The sequence below is a fragment of the Dipodomys spectabilis genome, unplaced genomic scaffold, assembly GCF_019054845.1.
Source record: "Dipodomys spectabilis isolate Male_0828 unplaced genomic scaffold, ASM1905484v1 ptg000178l, whole genome shotgun sequence".
Lineage (NCBI taxonomy): Eukaryota > Metazoa > Chordata > Mammalia > Rodentia > Heteromyidae > Dipodomys > Dipodomys spectabilis.
This window is the reverse complement of record NW_024870855.1, coordinates 1,383,842-1,401,557: the sequence shown is the minus strand read 5'-3', so window position 1 is coordinate 1,401,557 and position 17,716 is coordinate 1,383,842. Positions and strand designations below refer to the sequence as shown.

The 17,716-nt window shown below is 42.9% G+C and overlaps 1 protein-coding gene across 1 annotated transcript in view; it reads left to right on the top strand.

The window, feature by feature from the left end:
- Nucleotides 1-17,716, top strand: part of LOC122120775 (engulfment and cell motility protein 1-like) — a 239,999-nt gene that overhangs the window by 171,757 nt on the left and 50,526 nt on the right. Inside the window, 4 exon segments of the mRNA XM_042695014.1 lie at nucleotides 2,261-2,296; nucleotides 7,912-8,011; nucleotides 14,287-14,438; nucleotides 16,003-16,081. Coding sequence (XP_042550948.1) covers nucleotides 2,261-2,296; nucleotides 7,912-8,011; nucleotides 14,287-14,438; nucleotides 16,003-16,081 — 367 coding nt within the window.

The window sequence follows — 17,716 nt, the reverse complement described above, 5'->3', positions numbered from 1 at the left end:
GTGCTCCTTTAAGAGGAAACATGTGCTTAGCTTTCCAGGATTTGGAGAGTGTCCGGGAATTCTCTGTATGTACAGTGGGCGGATCTTAGGGAAATGAGCAACAGTGACTCACCACACTGGTCAATGGGATCTGCACATGCACACAGCTGTCATCCCGTAGTTTTAAGCACATGTCTAAGATGCAGGGCATGTGCAAGAAGCCCTGCATAGGAGTTTGTTGGGCAAAGGTCAGGCTAAGGATGCACAAGGATCTGCTGTGCAGGTGGCTTCATCTTGGTTGGAACTGGCCGAAGGTTTCCCTACCACTAGGGAAAAATCCCAGCTATCAACTGAGCACTAATCACCCTCAAGATTAAACTGCCATAGTAGGGGCTTAGAAAGAGGTAGGAGTGGGGCATGACTAGAGAGGGTGTTGGCTTCAGCGTTCTTTCCCTAGGCTTGCCTGCCCACAGTCAGGTGGTTTGCTCTCTGCACTGGTCTCCAGAGGACATGAACACATAGAACCCCATGCATGCTCTGGTCTCAAGCCAGAGCATATCTTTGCAATCCTGGCTTGATATCATGTGTGGGAACGGAAGTTTCAAACCTAAGGAAAATTCACAGGAACAGAGTGGGGAACCGCAAGGTGTCTTTCGCCTGCAGATTCCACTCAAGTTTTCACTCACAGGCTGGTGTTCTACCACTTGAGGCATGCCTCTAGTCCCCACTCAAGTTGTACAAGTTGTCCTGGGTGCATCTTATGGTCTAACTCCCCCCAATAGTTCAGTCTCCCAGTCTGAAACGCTTTCATAGTTGTTCTTTCTTGGATGACTTGGACATTTTTTTAAGACTCTCTAAGTTAGCAGTTTAGTAGATTGTCTGTCTGTCTGTCTGTCTGTCTGTCTGTCTGTCTGTCTATTTGGTGACAATTGTGGGGTTTGAACTCAGGGCCTGGATGCTATCCTTGAACTTTATTTAATTTTTTGTTCAAGGCTAGCTCTTTTCCACTTTAGCCACAGTGCCATTTCTGAGTGGCTTTGGCCCATATTCCTCATATCTCAGCCTCCTGAGTATCTAGGATTACAGGCATGAGCCATTGGTGCCAGGCAAGTAGACCATCTTTCAACTGGGTTTATTAAAAGATAATTTGTTAAAGATTATTTCCAGAGAAAATACAGATACACATATGAACAGGTGATAAAAGAATTTAGCTATTTGAAATGAGAGAACTAGGCAGAAGTTATAATCGTTTCAAGAAAAAAATCAAAAGACTACAAGTTATATATGGAGGAAAGAAGATGGAGGTGAATTGCAATTGGAGGCCAAACTGGTTTTCTATCATCAGGCAGAAGCCAATTAAATCACTTTCAGAGGGGATGGATGGAGCCAGGGATTGATTGATTCCTTCCTTCCTTCCTTCCTTCTTTCCTTCTTTCCTTTCCTTCCTTTCCTTTTTTCCATTGCCTATCCATCATTTATTTGCCCATCCATCTGTTCATCCATCCACCATCCATTCTTTTATTTCCCTCCCTCCCTCCCTTCCTCTCTGACTTCCTTCCTTCCTCCCTTCCTCCCTTCCTCCCTTCCTCCCATCTTCTGCCTGCTTGCCTGCCTACCTGCCTGCCATCTACCTACCTATACATTGTAAAACAGCTCAAAGACAGTGGGACTAGAATCTGATGACCCAGGAGGGTATGTTACAGATACTGCAGTTTTGCCATTGAAACATACACATCTTCCTACTGGTTTGTATCATTTTCTCATAACTGGACCCATATTATATCTTTGGCTAGACTTTCACTAGTACCTGTGGGTTCAGATTATTTCTCTTCCACTATGTCCTATTTGTGGCACATAAGTACAACAGGTATTTTAGCAAACTGCAGGGCCTTCTCTTACAAGACCAAGACAGTCAGCTGGCATATTACAAGAGAAAGCTACTCAGTCATTGTTTTAAGTCCTGTTCCTTTGGACTTCTTATTACCCATGGGGGTTTCTCCTCATCAACCATGAACCCATATTGGTTCAAATAGAGCTACTTGTAAGTAAATGTGATGGCTGGTGTAAGTAATTAGTTTGTTCCTTGTGTTTTTGTTGCTTCCTATCATGATTTAATGTCCATTTATCCCTTTGAATGATGTATTGAAATGCACTGAGTGGCTGAGGAGCAGTTTGGCCCTCCTGGTTCTAATCCTGAGTTTTCTTCCAGATACATTGTTTGTATGAATTGACTATCACTGCTTTTAAACATGTTCCTCATGGTTGTTTTTAAATTTTACAGCCAATACCAGAAATTGCAGAAGATTATGAAGCCTTGGTAAGAATCTATGATTAAATTATGTTATAATCTTAATACTTCCTTTTTTCCTGTCTGCATAATTAAAACCTGTCCTCTGGCTTACTTTATAACTATGCATCTACATATTTTGAGTAAGTTACTTTTTTCCTTTTTGTTCGATGTTTTTAAAACAGTTTTTTTTTTTAATGAATCTACTTCCTTGTTTGTTTGTTTTTTTCCCTTGTGGCAGAGAGTATTTATTGTTGGTTACCACTAAATGATTCCACAGACCTTCCTCCCTCTTCCCTTCCCCTATAGCACTTCTGGGTAGAGTTTTGTATATGACTTTAAGCCGAGCTTTCTTCTTTTGTGGCTTATGTGATGTTCAGAGTTTGAAGGCTTTGGTTTTTATCAGTGACTCAGAAAGAAGGAAAAGCACTACATCTAAAAAGTATTTGAGACTGATGCATAGATTGAAAAATATTTGTTCTAGATCACTTGTGTGCTGATTCCACTCCTGATAATTCTCCTCTTCCATCTGCTCTTCCTCCTTCTTTTGTGTTGCTACTTGAGTTTGAACTTAGGACCTTATGCTGTTGCTTAGCTTCCTTGCTCATAGCTAGTACTTCACCGCTTGAGGCACACCTTCATTTCTAGCTTTTTATTTGTTAATTGGGGATAAAAGTCTCATAGATTTGTCTGCCAGGGCTGGCTTTGAACCGTGATCCTCATATCTCAGCTTAGTGAGTAGCTAGGATTACGGGCATGAGCCTGTAGGATAGCTATAAAAGTTGCCTTTCCTTTCTTTTCTCCAGTCTGTATTGGGTACATCATTCCATGGAAACATTGGGATGCACTCTGCTCTGAAAAAGTTGGCAGCATAAATTTAGATGCTTGTTTTGAGACTGGCTGGATTTTTCTGGAAGGAAGATGATCCCTAGTAAGTTGAGAAACATTTCATTGAGTCATTGCAGCACACATGGTGTGCGGCTGGCTGTGACAGAGACGGTGGCCCGGTATGTAGTTTGCAGACGCTTCCCTTTGTGGCAGTCACTACTGTAAAAGTCTTTAGCCTAGCACATAATAAAAACAAATAAACCCAGGAAATAAAAATGTTCCAGAATGTGCCAAGCGCTTGCTTTTCTTTTATAGTGCTTTCCAAGCATGGTGTCCTATACAGATGGAGTGTGGAGGTCGGAAGCTGGCTTCTGCCTTCTCTCCTGGGAGTCTGAATCTCTCCTCTCTGGAAGTGGAGATGAATACCCCGATGTGAGGGTTCCAGGACAGCTCTTCCAGCCACCTTATTTGAAAAAGGGCCTTTCTTTTGAAATGTAACCATATTTGAACATGCCATCCTTTTCTTGTTGCTGACGGCTTGAAGTTGAAGTCTGAAAAGCTCTTCCTCAGGAAAAACATAACTTATTCCAGGGAAATAGATGTTTAATATAGAGAACTACATACAGTGTATTATATAATGTTCTATCACACATATGTGTATTATGCATTTTGTTATGTAGTATATGAACATTTTACATATTTTTATATTGAATGTATTTTGTGTCTTATATGCATATGTATGTAGTTTATAGGAGGTCATATAATTCTAGTTATCATTTATGTATACCTATCATCTACGTATCTATGTAACATCTCTCTTTTATCATCTACAAATCTATTTTCTATCATTTCTATCTTGGATCAATTCTTTCTCTGTCTCTGTCTTCTATCGTCAATATGTCCCGTCTGTCTGTCTATCTCTCACATTACTGAGTGGACCAGGTCACTTCCTGTGACCTCCTCAGTGGGTGAGTGACATGAAATGCCCTTTCTCCCACTTGTTAATCACTCACAGAAATGGACCACTGTAAGTATGGAGAGCCTTACCTGCCATCTCTGAAACAGTGTTTCACTTCCTTGATAGCCATCGAGAGGGTATCCTGATCCCTAACACCACTTGGAGATCTGGAAAACACATGAGGTTCTTCCTACTTTCCATCCTACCCCCAAAGGTCCTTAAAGCCTGCCTAGAGAGTCTATAGACAAACTGGATTTCTTTAGGGCAGATTGATTGTCCTCAGATGGGCTCCTTCTGGCCATTTAGATTAGCCTTTCATTGAGCAGGTAGGTAAGAAGTAGAGACATTTGCTTTCAGATAATTAGAGGGAAGACATTTGCTCTTAAAGTAGCTACGGAAGACTAATATCTGGACACAAGTTTATTTGTATTCCCAGGCCAGGTGGCTAACTGGGAATGTCAAGAAGCATTTGAGCCAGGCACAGTAGCTCATGTCTGTAATCGGAGCTACTCAAGAGGATGAAATCGGGAGGATTGTGATTTTTGGGAGCTCCTGTGGTCAAAAAGTTCTCTGTACTCCTTTTTAGCCAATGAAAACCTGGGTATGGTGATGTCATCCCAGGTACAATGGGAAACATGAACAGAAAGTTTGTCATCCAAGCCAGCCTGGGCATAAATGTGAGACCCTGTTTGAAACATGACTATAGCATAAAGGGCTAGGTATGTGGCTCAAATGGTGGAGCGCCAGCTGAATGAGTGCAAAGCCCTGTGCTCAAACCCCAGTGCTGTCAATGAAACAAAACAGAAGACCAGCTTGAGCCCAGTTGTGGGCTCATTCCTTTTCTTTCTGTTCTCTCCTGGTTCTCTAACTGCTGTCTTTAACTGCTGACACCAAGGCAAAGATCTTGGTCTGAGTGGAGTCTGTGGCAGGTATGTGAAGAACCTGTAGCATTTCGAATCTTATTATGTCAGATTTGAGCAAATGCCAACTATTCATTATTATGTGATTGTTTTTCTCTTCGTGTGTAAGTTAACAAAGTATTTATTGCTACTAATACATTATTACATAATAATTATTACATAATGTTTTCACAGTACTGTAATACTGACTCCTGCCCAGTTTCTATTCATACATCTTACTAATTGCATTTATCTTATTTTTCCTAAGGCAGTTTCTGTTATTTTTGCACTCTAACACTTGTTCTCTTATAACTCATCCTTTGTAGAGTGAATTATCCTGGAACTTTTATTTAACCTGTCTTGCTACTGTTTTGAGTCGTCATCCACCTTGCTGTCTAGTTATTTGTTCTCTCCGTCATTTTAGTTTCCTGTTGGGAGCTTGTCTTTGAGGCCTGGCCTCTGGTGCCACCTAGGGCCCCTGTGAGATTGGGACTGCCTGTGTGCAGGAAGCCAGAGACATAGGCTGCTTTTCCATCTGGTTTTTCCATCTGGCTTTTCCATGTACTTTTCTCCCTTGTATGTTTTCTCCCTCTCGACTTTTTCCACATTGATGGCAAAACGTTTGAAAACCAGGAGCTTCCTGCATCCACAATGCTACTATTATGCCGCTGTCTCAGGTAATAGGCACATGGCTGTTAACTTAGCACTTGCCACATACTGTTCCTGATCCCAGGACTAGGCTAGCTCATTTTTTTCTCCAGTCTTCTTCTCTCTGAATGAAGATCACTATTGTCCTCACCACCACGATCATCATCCTCATGAATGGGGAGACTGTAGTGTTGGAGAATTCACTTAGAGCTTGATGTGGGGGCCCCTATGTGTGGCTCCAGAGATCACCACATAGCCATGTCTGTCCAGTGTGTATCCTCCCCTCTGGTCTCTGAATCACGGTCCTCCTCTGAGAGTCATCTCCCCTTGGATGGGCTTCTGCCAGTATCACGACCTTTGAAATAGAACAGAATTTCAAAAATCATTTTATTTTGAGACTGGGCTGAGTAGAAGAATAGCAGGAAGGAATACTGTGAAGCTATTTTTTAAAAGAAATATAAACCTAAATCCAAATCTGAATCTGTTAGCAGACTTTGTGATATAGCAATAATGGGATGTCTGATCCTCTAGATTAAAAATTGTAATGACCAGGCTGGGAAGGTGGCTCAGTGGTAGAGCACTTGCCTTGCATGCCTGAGGCCTGGGTTCGATTCTTAGCACCACATAAGCAAAAAGAAAAAAGCCGGAAGTGGCACTGTGGCTCAAGTGGTAGAGTGCTAGCCTTGAGCTGAAGTGCTGAGGGACAGCACCCAGGCCCAGGATTCAGGCCCCACGATCGGACCTCCCCCCCAAAAAAATATTGTAATGTCCAGCTTCATTAAAAAACAAGTAACTGCTGGGCACCAGTGGCTCATGCTTGTAATTCTAGCTACTCAGGAGGCTGAGATCTGAGGATTGCAGTTCAAAGCCAGCCAGGGCAGGAAAGACCATGAGACTCCTATCTCCAATAAACCACTAGAAAATCAGAAGTGGCGCTGTAGCTCAAGTGGTAGAGCGCTCGCCTTGAGCTGAAGAGCTGAGGGACAACGCCCAAGCCCAGAGTTCAAGCCCCATGACCAACAACAACAACAACAAAAAGTAACTGAGTGTAGGAATCTGTATTATTGTATAATGTAGTATAGAAATCCTATAATTCTATCTGCTGGTAGAGAGTTTCTTGATGGTTTGGAGTTACTATAGATGATGATGATGATGATGATGAAAATTTATGATAAGAGTGAAAATTTCTGAGATGTATAAATGACTAAGAATGTTTTTGAAATTGTAAGAACCTAGGATGAACCTCTGAGGAAAGTATTTTACAAAGATGGCTCTTCTTCCTCCTCAACATCCCCTCCCCTGCCTCCCCACCCTCTGGTCATAGGCAACTTTCCATTACTATAGTCAGTACATGACTAGGTTAACTTACAACCAGAGGTGATTTATTGTGGCTCACATTTTAGAGGTGTTAGCCTATGATGGGCTGGCCCTGTTGCTTTGTGTGAGGCAGCTCATTATGATGGACTGAAAGCCCTTACTCCATGGCCAGAAAGATAAAAAGAGTGATTCTAAGACCTATGCAAGGACGCACCCCCAGTGACCTAAAGATTTCCTACTAGGCCCCACCTCCTACAGTTTCCATTGCCTCTCACCAGAGCTGCACCTTGAACACGCAGGACTTTGTGATTTACACAGACCATAGCATCCCCTAATTGCTCTGAATCTATAAACCACATATCAGACCCCCCTAATGAATGAAGGGATCAGCAAACCCAGTATATGGAATCATAATACAATCATCATAGATAGTCCCTGAAACCCATTAACTCAGGACAGGATGCTGGCCATTGTAACATCAAGGTGAATATGCTTATTTATCATGCTTACGCCATTTTTGTTAAAGTTAAATACAGAGGCTCTGAATCCTTACCTAAGGGCTGTTATGCTAATTGAGTCATTTTGGATTATCCCTCTTGATTCTTCTGGCTTATAAAGGGAGCATTTAGGAACTTTCACTGACTGAGATGCTCCTTACTGAATATGATATGCTACCAACTTTATTGAGTGTGCTACCTAAAGACTTGCCATTATTTACTTCCTAGCTGAGAGCACAGAGGCTCAGAGAGGGCAAGTGAATTGCTCCGTGTTTCTCAGCTCCCTGGCTGGCGGCAAGCACCTGTCCCTTCCTGTCCTGTTTGTTGCCAGCCTGGCACTTGAGCTGTTGACTCTGCCCAGCTGCTGTCCAGTGGAGTGGGTCTGACTGCCCAGCTGCTTGTCCAGCGGTCTAGGTCTGCTTCCTAAAGCTGGCTCACTTGTGCACTTTCCCCACTGCCCAGCATCGACTCTGTGTTCCCCCCCCCTATGTTTTACAGCTTTGGGGACATGCTGTCCTTCACGTTGATGGCCTTTGTAGAGCTCATGGATCATGGCATCGTGTCTTGGGACACGTTTTCGGTGGCGTTCATTAAGAAGGTAAATGCAAACTGCTTTCCTAGGCTCCCATCACTCCCTCCTTTCACGGGTACCATTCTCTGCTTTGAGGATTATTTTATCATTGTTTCCTTGGGTTATGTTAAAAGATAGGGGTGAGTGTGTGCATGGGTGTGTTTTAACTAGGCCTATAAATGTGGGGCTCTGAACATTCTGGGTGAAAGTGACCTTTTGTCCCTGCAGAGAACATAAAATGTTGTGTGGATGAGAACCCAGAGTTAAGGGAAACTGTGTTGTTGCTAAGGACACAGTGTCTTCGGATGCGCTACGCATGGCTTCAGAACTCAAGACCTTGGCCGAGCTGCCATCTTCACTATCCATCCCCAACCCCATGCTCAGCAACAGGGAAAGAGGCAAAGGAAGCTGATGTCCAGCACTCATGGGCTTAATGAGGAACTGAGGAGGCTGAGGGTCTGGTTCAGGTGTGTTAGGTAGGGTCCTTCCTGCTGACTCATGGTCTTGGTGTAAGAAAGATTTCAGGTATTAACCACTTTTTTTCCCCCCTCATTTAAGATAAACTTTATTCCTAATGATAACAATTAGCATTTTTCTTGAGTATACATTGACTTCAGAAAGAATGTAAGGCACTTCATGTCTGTGCCAGACTGGCAAGTTTTCTTTTTCTTTTTACAGTTTTTTTTATTGTGAAAATACTGTACAAAGGGGTTATAGTTACATGAGCAAGGTAATGAGTACATTTCTTATCCAGCATTGTTGCCTCCTCCTTTGTTTTTCCCCTACCATCCCTTCCCTCCCACCTCCTCAGCGTAAATTGTAGTTTGTTTTTCGACATAGCGTCTTGTACATCTCATTGTTGCAAGGGGTCAATCTGTATCCCTATTTAAACAATTTGTTTTTTCCCCTTCCCTCCCCAAATTATACCAACACCAAATACAGTGAAAACAGAAGTTAGACCGTGGGGGAGGGACATACAAAGCAACAAAAAAAAATCATATGGTACCTTATAAATACGTTAGAAACACTAGCAAGGAAGAAAAAAACCACTTGTGTCCCTATCTTTGGGTTCATTTTGCTTAACATCATCTTTTCTGACCTTTTCTGCTTGTCCCAGACATATACTAGTTATTGCAAATAAGGGAAACCTTGGGACCTATGTTTCTTTGGGGCTGGCTTACTTCTTAATATAATTTTTTCCAAGTCTTTCCCTAACAAATGGGGCGATGTCATTCTTTCTGATGGAGGGATAGAATTCCATTGTGTATATATACCACATTTTCTTGATCCATTCAACTACTGAGGGGCGTTTTTGACTGGCTCTTCTTTCCAAAGGAATCAGGTAGAAGAATGGGCAGAGATGGGAATGTGTCAAGTCAAAAACTTCACTTGAGAGCTGGGTTTCTTCAAATGATGGGAGAGCATGGCAGCTGTTCCATTTTCTAATGAAAATGGTTTGCCTTTACTGAAGTGAAATTTTCAGAAACCCACTTTAATTCTCAGGAAGCAAACTAAATTTAAAAATTGGATATTTTTTTAAAAGCAACTTGTTCCTGTTTCCTCATTTCCTTTGCCTTGCCACTTACAAAAAAAGTCTCTTATATGACTTTGAAAATTAGTCACTAGAAAATTACTTACAGTTTTTGGGTAAGGTTCACTTTTTATTCATTAGCTGGACCGTATTCAGCATCCTGACAGCCCCAGATTTGTGCTGGCCTCTATGTTTTAAATGGAGCTTTATCTTGACAAAAATAATTAGGAAAAGCACTGACAAAAGGTGCTTCTCTCTGTGATCTTGAGTTGGCTTCTGATCAATGCCAAGTTCAGAGTACTTTGGAGAAATATTGTTCTCCTTGCCAGCCCTCTCTCCATGTCTGTTCTCTTTGTTATGTGTGCATTTAGATTTGAGTTTACAAATTGTAGCTGCAAGAACTAACACTATTTCCTAAATGCCATGGAACATGGAAGCCCTTGATGCTACTATATTGTAGCTTTTTTTTGTTTTCTTTTGTTGTTGTTGTTTTCTGTGCTAGTCCTGGGGCCTAAATTCAGAGCCTGGGCTCTGTCCCTAAGGTTTTTTCCCTCAAGGCTAGCATTCTACCACTTGAGCCACAGCTCCACTTCCAGCCAGCCAGCCTGCCTGCCTGCCTGCCTGCCTGCCTGCCTGCCTCCCTCCCTCCCTCCCTCCCTCCATCCCTCCCTCCTTCCCTCCCTATTTACTTTCTTTCTTCCTTCCTTCCTTCCTTCCTTCCTTCCTTCCTTCCTTCCTTCCTTCCTTCAATCCTTTCTTTCTTTCTTTCTTTCTCTGTCTTTCTGTCCTCCCTCCCTCCTTCCTTCTTTCCTTCCTTCCTCATCTTTCTTTCTTTCTTTCTTTCTTTCTTTCTTTCTTTCTTTCTTTCTTTCTTTCTTTCTTTCTTTCTTTCTCTCTTTCTTTCTTTCTCTCTTTCTTTCTTTTCCTTCCTTCCTTCCTTCTTCCTTCTTCTTCCTTCCTTCCTTCCTTCTTTTCTTTTTCTTTTTCTTTCTCTGGTAGTTTAGTAGAGATAAGAGTCTCACAGACTTTCCTGCTAGGGCTAGCTCTAAACTATGATCCTCAAATCTCAGCCTCCTGAATAGTTAGGATTGTAAGAGTGAGCAACTGGCACCCTGCTATGGAGTTGCTTTTTAATGACTTGGCTACTTAGAAGAAGGAAGGCCTGAAGAGAAAAGAAAGAAGACTTCCTGTGTTCTGAGTTGATTTTCCTCTAGCCAAGCATGGCCCTAGTACCTTCTCTTGGAAGGGAAGTTTCCTACGTATTCCCCTGAGGCCTTTGTTTTGAGGAGGCTCTGGCTTGCTGGGAAGATCAGAGGATTTCACTGCCTAGACAACATTTAGCCATTGGGCTTCAGTATTTTGTCTTCTAAAACTTGGAGAGATTTATGAACCTCAGCCAGATGATTTAAAATCAACCATGCAGCCCCATGGTTCTCTTCTGCCTTGATAATGTATGAGAATTTTGAGATCTACTTCCTCAGCTTCTGAAAACTGGCCTAAGTAATTCTCTGATTTCGGGATTACTTTGTTTTGCTTGTGGTTGGTGGTACTGGTTTTGAACTCAGTCTCACATTTGCTAGGCAGGCGCATTACTACTGGAACCATGTCCCCAGTCCCCGTTTCCCTGTTCATTGTGTTTTAGACAGGGCCTAGCACTTTTTTGTTCTTTCTTTGTCTTGGCAGTGCTAGGGTTTCAACTCAGGACCTCCTATTTTCCAGGCAGGTCGCTCTACCACTTAGCTACTCAACCAGCTAAGGTCTTCCATTTTTGCCCAGGGCTTACCTTGGCTCACAAGGTGAGATCCTGCTACCTATGCAGCCATTGTAGCTGGGATCATATGGGTACATCACCATACACAGCTCTTTTTGGTGAGGTGAACAGTTGAGCAGAGAGGAAACTGAAAAGATGGTGTTTTAGGAACCCAAGGATGCAATGGACTGGAGGGCCCATGTTGTGTGTATGTACCGTTGGAAATATCTCAGGATATTAGAGTACCACACAGGAATCAGGACACCTGCTCAAAAGGAATTCAGCGAGGTTTTTCTTCCACAGAAGGTCATGATGCTGACAGGATGCCAAGTAAGCAAGTGGCGGGATATCTGCGCAGCTGTCTTATCTCTACTGTATGACAATCCTTGTTCATTTGGTCAGAACTTAGTGTCACAATCTTGAATGAATGATTAGTATGCAAAGGGTTAAAAGTTTATCTGAGCCATCAACTGAGACCAGGACTCCTGACTGAAGCCAGAAGTTGTGAGGAAAACAAGGGAAGTGGCATAGTTAAAATAGCTTCTTGTGAGTTGGTAGCAGCTATTCTTAACATGGTGGTGCTTGTGTCCAGCAATCACTCTACAGAAAAGATTCCAACGACTACATCCACTGAATTTGTGCCCCAAAGAAAAATATCTCCAATGCATTCTCATGTTACTGAGGATATTAAGCACTTAATGAGTATGGATACTTGAAAAAGTGTGGCAGTTAGGAAGGGAAGAGTAAGACTACAATGATACTTTTTCATGCCATTTAATTTTTGGCCTTGTTGGAATAACCAAATGGAGCCATTTAGATACTGAGAATGCTTACTTCGAGTAATTCATAGTCAGTGCTTTTTAATCTGTCCCTGCTTTAAATGAAATACCTGTGGGTCTTGCTCATCTTGGTGTCTCTGGAGGACTTGCTGTGTGGAACCAGGAATGCTTATCACTGAGGGCTGGGAGTTGGTAGTGGGGGCTTGATAAAATTAGCAAGAGGTGCTCACGTGTGAGACCCCTGGACTTTTGTCACATCCAGATTCTATAAACAGAGGCAGGAAGGGAGCGAGCAATGAGGAAGAGCCCTTGGTAGAGAGAAAGTTAAGAAGTTCCGATCAATGAACTTTCTTGTGGGTTTTTCACTTTCCTTATGCCAGAGTCAGGAATTATACTGGAACAAGTTGGGCCCTGGCCGCTCACACTTGTAATGTTAGCTACTCAGGAGATTGAGATCTGAGGATCACAGTTAGAAGAGACTCTTCTCTCCAATTAACCAATAAAAAGCTGAAGTGGAGCTGTACCTCAAATGATAGAGCACCAGCCTTGAGTAAAAAGTGAAGGATAACATCCAGACCTTGAGTTCAAGCTCCAGTAGAGGCATAAAAATTTATTTTTTAAAAAAGAATTACATTGGAACAATGAAAATGAATGGAGGCGCGGGGGGGGGGGGGGGCGGATTCAGGCATTTACACTCTTCTTAGAAAAGATGTAATTTACATTAAAACCCAGGGCAGAGCATGATGGCCATTGGATTTTTGTCAGTAGGCTTCCCTTGGTAGGCCCTGTAGAGAGCTTGTTAAATTGCAGCAGATGTGAGGAGCAGAGCTGACACCTGCCTGGAACAATAAACACATTCGCAGGAGAAGAGCCAAAGCAGTGGTTTAAGGATTGTTAACATCCTCATGCCTTTCCTGCAGTTCCTATAGTAAAATGATTGCCTTTTGGAACATGAAACCAGGCACACTCCTGTTTTTCTTCACCTCATTCTTTCTTACCTACTGAGGTATAAATGAAGTGAGGCAGGTGGGGTGTGGAGATCTGAGGTAGGCTCCTGTTTGGATCTGTTCCCCCATTCTGGCTCCCATATGGAGGGTGTGGACTGCAGACATGGGATGGTAGCTAGAATGGTGTGTGTACACTGGCATTTCACCCCTTTAGGGAAGGAGGGAGTCTGAGGGGAGGGCCTGACCCGACCACAGAAGGGGATAAATTTGTGTTTAAGTGGGACTCAGGGAGTGGTTACTTGTCACAAAATCATTATTTTAGCTTTTAAGAAAGCCATCATGTTGATACAATAATGGCCTTTTTAGTGTGGGTTGTCAACAGATTGTAGTAAATCTTAATGAGATGTTTAAAATAAAGCCTTTATGGTAACCACGTGTCTGGGCTGCCTTGCTCCATTATTGTAACCCTTCTCTTATTTTCCTTTCCTATTATATTGTGATTGGTTGTAGTTAGGGATTCAAGGATTGATTTCCCCTTAGGGAATGCATTTGAGAACTTGAAACTATTACATTTTTTTAGCACTGCTAATTTAAAGAGTTTTCTTTTTGCTACCTGTCGGGGAGATGATAATTTTTTTAACCCTAGAAGGAGAGGTTTTCTTCCCTCTTTTCTTCCTCCTCCTCCTCCTCCTCCTCCTCTTCCTCCTCTTCCTCCTCCTCTTCCTTTTCCTCCTCCTCTTCCCCCTCTTCCTCCACTTCCTCCCCCTCCTCTACTTTCTCATCTTTATAATTTGGAATAGCCAGCTGCTGAAAACTTGCCATTTGAATTGCATTGATGAGTGTGATTTGTATGTGAGGAATATATCAGAACATAACGAGTTGTGGATGGAATGAATGAAGGAAGGAAGGAGCAGCCTGGGGAGGGGAGAGGAATGGCCGTGCTTTACACTGAATTTATCCCCTCAGAGAAATGCGCCAGTCCATGTAATGTACATGATAAAATTGTCTGCCTTGGAAAGCTGAAACTCAGAACACAATAGTCTGGGGGAAAACAGGCAGAATAATTCTTTGAAGATACCCAGTAAAGAAATGTCTGGGTATCAGTGATTGTAAGAGAGGTTTCTTTGTGTTTGGTAGGATGTCACCAATCTCAATGGTGACTGGGTGTATTTCTTGCTACTTTGAATTATGCTCCATCCTTAGAATCAGATATCCTCGCTGAGTTCCTGATGTGCTTAATTTTCTTCCTCCTTTCCCTGTTGACTCTATGAGCCATCTACTTCTTGGGTTTTCAGATAGCAAGTTTTGTGAACAAGTCGGCCATGGACATCTCAATCCTGCAGTGGTCCTTGGCCATTTTGGAGTCCATGGTGCTCAATAGCCATGACCTCTACCAGAAGGTGGCACAAGAGATCACCATTGGCCAACTCATTCCTCATCTTCAAGGGTAAGCATGCTGCTCTCCTGGGGAGAGGTTGTTATCTCTGGGGAGGGAGCTGTTCTCTTTGGAGAGGGGCTTCCCACAGACAGCCACAGAGATGACTGCAAATTATTTTGTACTATTCTACTAAATATACAAACAAATATCCCTTTCCTTTTTTTTTTTCGGTTGTATTTACTGTACCACTTGAGCCATACCCAGCCCATTTTTCCTTTATCTGTTTTTGTTTTCAATAAAGTCTTGCATTTTTGCTCAGGCTGATCTTGGACAGTGATCTTCTTTCCTATGGCCTCTTCTTACCTAGCCGGGGTTATACGTATGACCCACCAAGCCCAGCTTATTTGTTAAGATGTAGGAGTTGATGACTTTTTGTCTGTGTTGGCCACAAACCTTGGTCCTCTTGATCTCTACCTCCTGAGTAGCCAGGATTATAGTATGTCACCACACCTGGCAGCCTTGGTTTATGGTGAGTCATGCACCTCTCTCTCCCCTTACACTGACATGGCAAGGTGGCTTCTTATCCTTGAGGACTGCTTTGTCTGTCCTTGGCATTGCTCTGTCCATGGCCCCTTGCCCTGGGAAAACCTTCAGCTTTTAACCTGTCTTTGTGGCTATCAGTAGAGTTTTTCTTTTTAAGACATAAAGCAATTTGTTCTCCTAAGTTCTTAACCGAGGGTGACCTAACTGTATAATGTTTTCTGTAATATCATGAACACCTTCAGAATTCATTAGAAATTTTATGCTAGACATTTTCAAGCAGTCTTCCCCCTCCCCGTCTTTTGATAGAACTGAACTAAGGCTTTAGGCTTCTAAACAGTCTACCACTGAGCCACACTGTAACTCTTCACTAGGAATCTTTTATTGTAGTTATTTGAAGGAGTTTCATTTCAACCTGCCAATTTATTTTTTTTATTTTTATTTTTTTGGGTCCGGTCGTGGGACCTGAACTCTGGGTCTGGGCGCTGTCCCTCAGCTCTTCAGCTCAAGGCTAGCTCTCTACCACTTCAGCCACAGCGCCACTTCCGGCTTTTTTCTTTTTGCTTATGTGGTGCTGAGGAATCGAACCCAGGGCCTCTCGCATGCAAGGCAAGTGCTCTACCACTGAGCCACCTTCTCAGCCCTCAACCGGCCATTTATGAGTGTGCAACATCTTGGTTTGTGTCACCTCTTCCATCTCTCCCAGCCCCACTCATCCCCTTAAGTTTTCTGGGTCCATCTTCATAAGTGTACATTGAAAATTGTGACTGTATTTACCTACCCTTCCTCTCTCTACTTAGCTTCCTTGTATTCCTGATATTAAACTGTCGGTTAATTGTTCAGAGGAGTTTCACCCCTGTACATATACTGCTCTCAGCACTGAGTGGTCACTCATAGCAGTTGTGCATCTGTTGTTTCCAGCTTAGGGGTGCTGGAAGTCTGCTCTCAGTGCTCACTACAGATCTACAGAGGATCCTCCCTTTTCTTCTCCCTGTGGGAGGAGCCATGTTTCTGTGTAATGATGAGGTTTATTATGGCCTCCCTCTGGGCTGGCTCACCTCATCTGAGTTCTTTTGCCGTTTTAATTTTGCAGAACCGATCAGGAAATTCAAACCTATACCATCGCTGTCATCAATGCACTCTTCCTGAAAGCTGCTGACGAGCGCAGGCAGGTGCGCTGCGTTGCTTCCGTTTTTGTGTCCAGGGTTGGGAAGTGTTTGTGCAGAGGATGCCTTCTCCTTCCTCTCTGGGGGTCTTGGAGGGCTGCTTTGTGGCTCTGGCTCCTGCCATGTCACCAAGCAGGGTGTAGGGGAGGGAGGAGGTGGAGACTTGGGTAAGCCATTGACTGAAACGAGTGTTTGGCCCTAAGAACCCTTCCCTAAAATCTCAGAGCACACAAAGATAGGAGCCTGGCTGATGTGATGGCCTCTGAGGTGGAAGCCCCCAGGGTCTTCTGTCATCTAGTCATTCACCAAGGCCAGGGAGGTGTCGTCCCCATTTTTCAGAGGTGTCCTGCCTGCTCAGGAGAACAGTAGATGGGAAAGCGAGAGAACGAGAGGGGGCAGCTGAAGATGATGCTTGCGGTGGAGATCACCATGCTCATGTATGAGAGGTGCTCTTTGCTTGGTCCTAGATCTTCTGACCCTTAGGGTCATGGGTGGGGGAACTGAGCCGTTCATTTGTATCTTTGTGTATAGAGGGGAGGGAGAATCCCTTAAAGGTACACAGAAAAAACCTAATTTTTGGGGTTCTTTGGACTATAAATTCTTTGATTCTTTCTCAAGTAGGGGGAAGGAACAGAATAAAGAGTTTTGGTATGTTTTGGAATTTAGCTTAGTCCTCAAAGGCCATTAATTTTTTTTAAAAATTCTACCTGTATAACATAGAATGTGTTACCCTGACCACAGTTCACTGCCATAGGAGAGTTCACTAGGAAGATCATGGCATCTGCCAGGAAATTTTTCACAAGAGTGTCGAAAGCTAACCTGCTACTCAACGCTGTGCATAGAATCAGACTTTATTTATCCTATTTATCTTATCTTCATGTTTCCAAGGATTTTAATATCAGTTATTAACTGTGAGGGATTCTGATTTGTTTTCCATTTAGGATTGTTGGTTCATTTCTAGGAATTACATTTCCATGGTTTCATCATTGTTTTGTTTTTGTTTCCCTGCTGGGCCTTTCCAAGCTCTGCCACTTGAGCCATACCTCCACTTCTAGCATTTTGCCAATTATGTAAAGATAAAAGTCAATGGGAGGGGCTGGGAAGGTGGCTCAGTGGTAGAGCGCTTGTCTTGCATGCCTGAGGCCCTGGGTTCGATTCCTCAGCACCACATAAGCAAAAAGAAAAAAACCGGAAGTGGTGCTGTGGCTCAAGTGGTAGAGCGCTAGCCTTGAGCTGAAGAGCTGAGGGACAGCGCCCAGGCCCAGAGTTCAGGCCCCATGACCGGACCCCCCCCCCAAAAAAAAAAGTCAGTGGGATTTTTCTACTCAGGCTGATTTTATATTATGATTCTCATATTTCAGACTTCTAAATAGCTTGGGTTATAGCCATGAGCACAGGCATTGGGCTGTATTTGTAGTTCCTAAAATTTAATTATATTTTTACTTAAAAGAGTTAGTTTAAAAAAAAGTTAAAAAAAGAAAGACCAAAAGGAAAGAAGTCTGAAAGCTTCTTTCATTACCTTCCCAAAAAGAGACTTGCTACAATTTCATAGTACCCATGTACTTTCCATGGCTGTGGGTCATCCTGCTTTGTTCTATGCAAATATTTGCCTAGTTGTGTCTTTTGTTTTGTTTTTGGTCC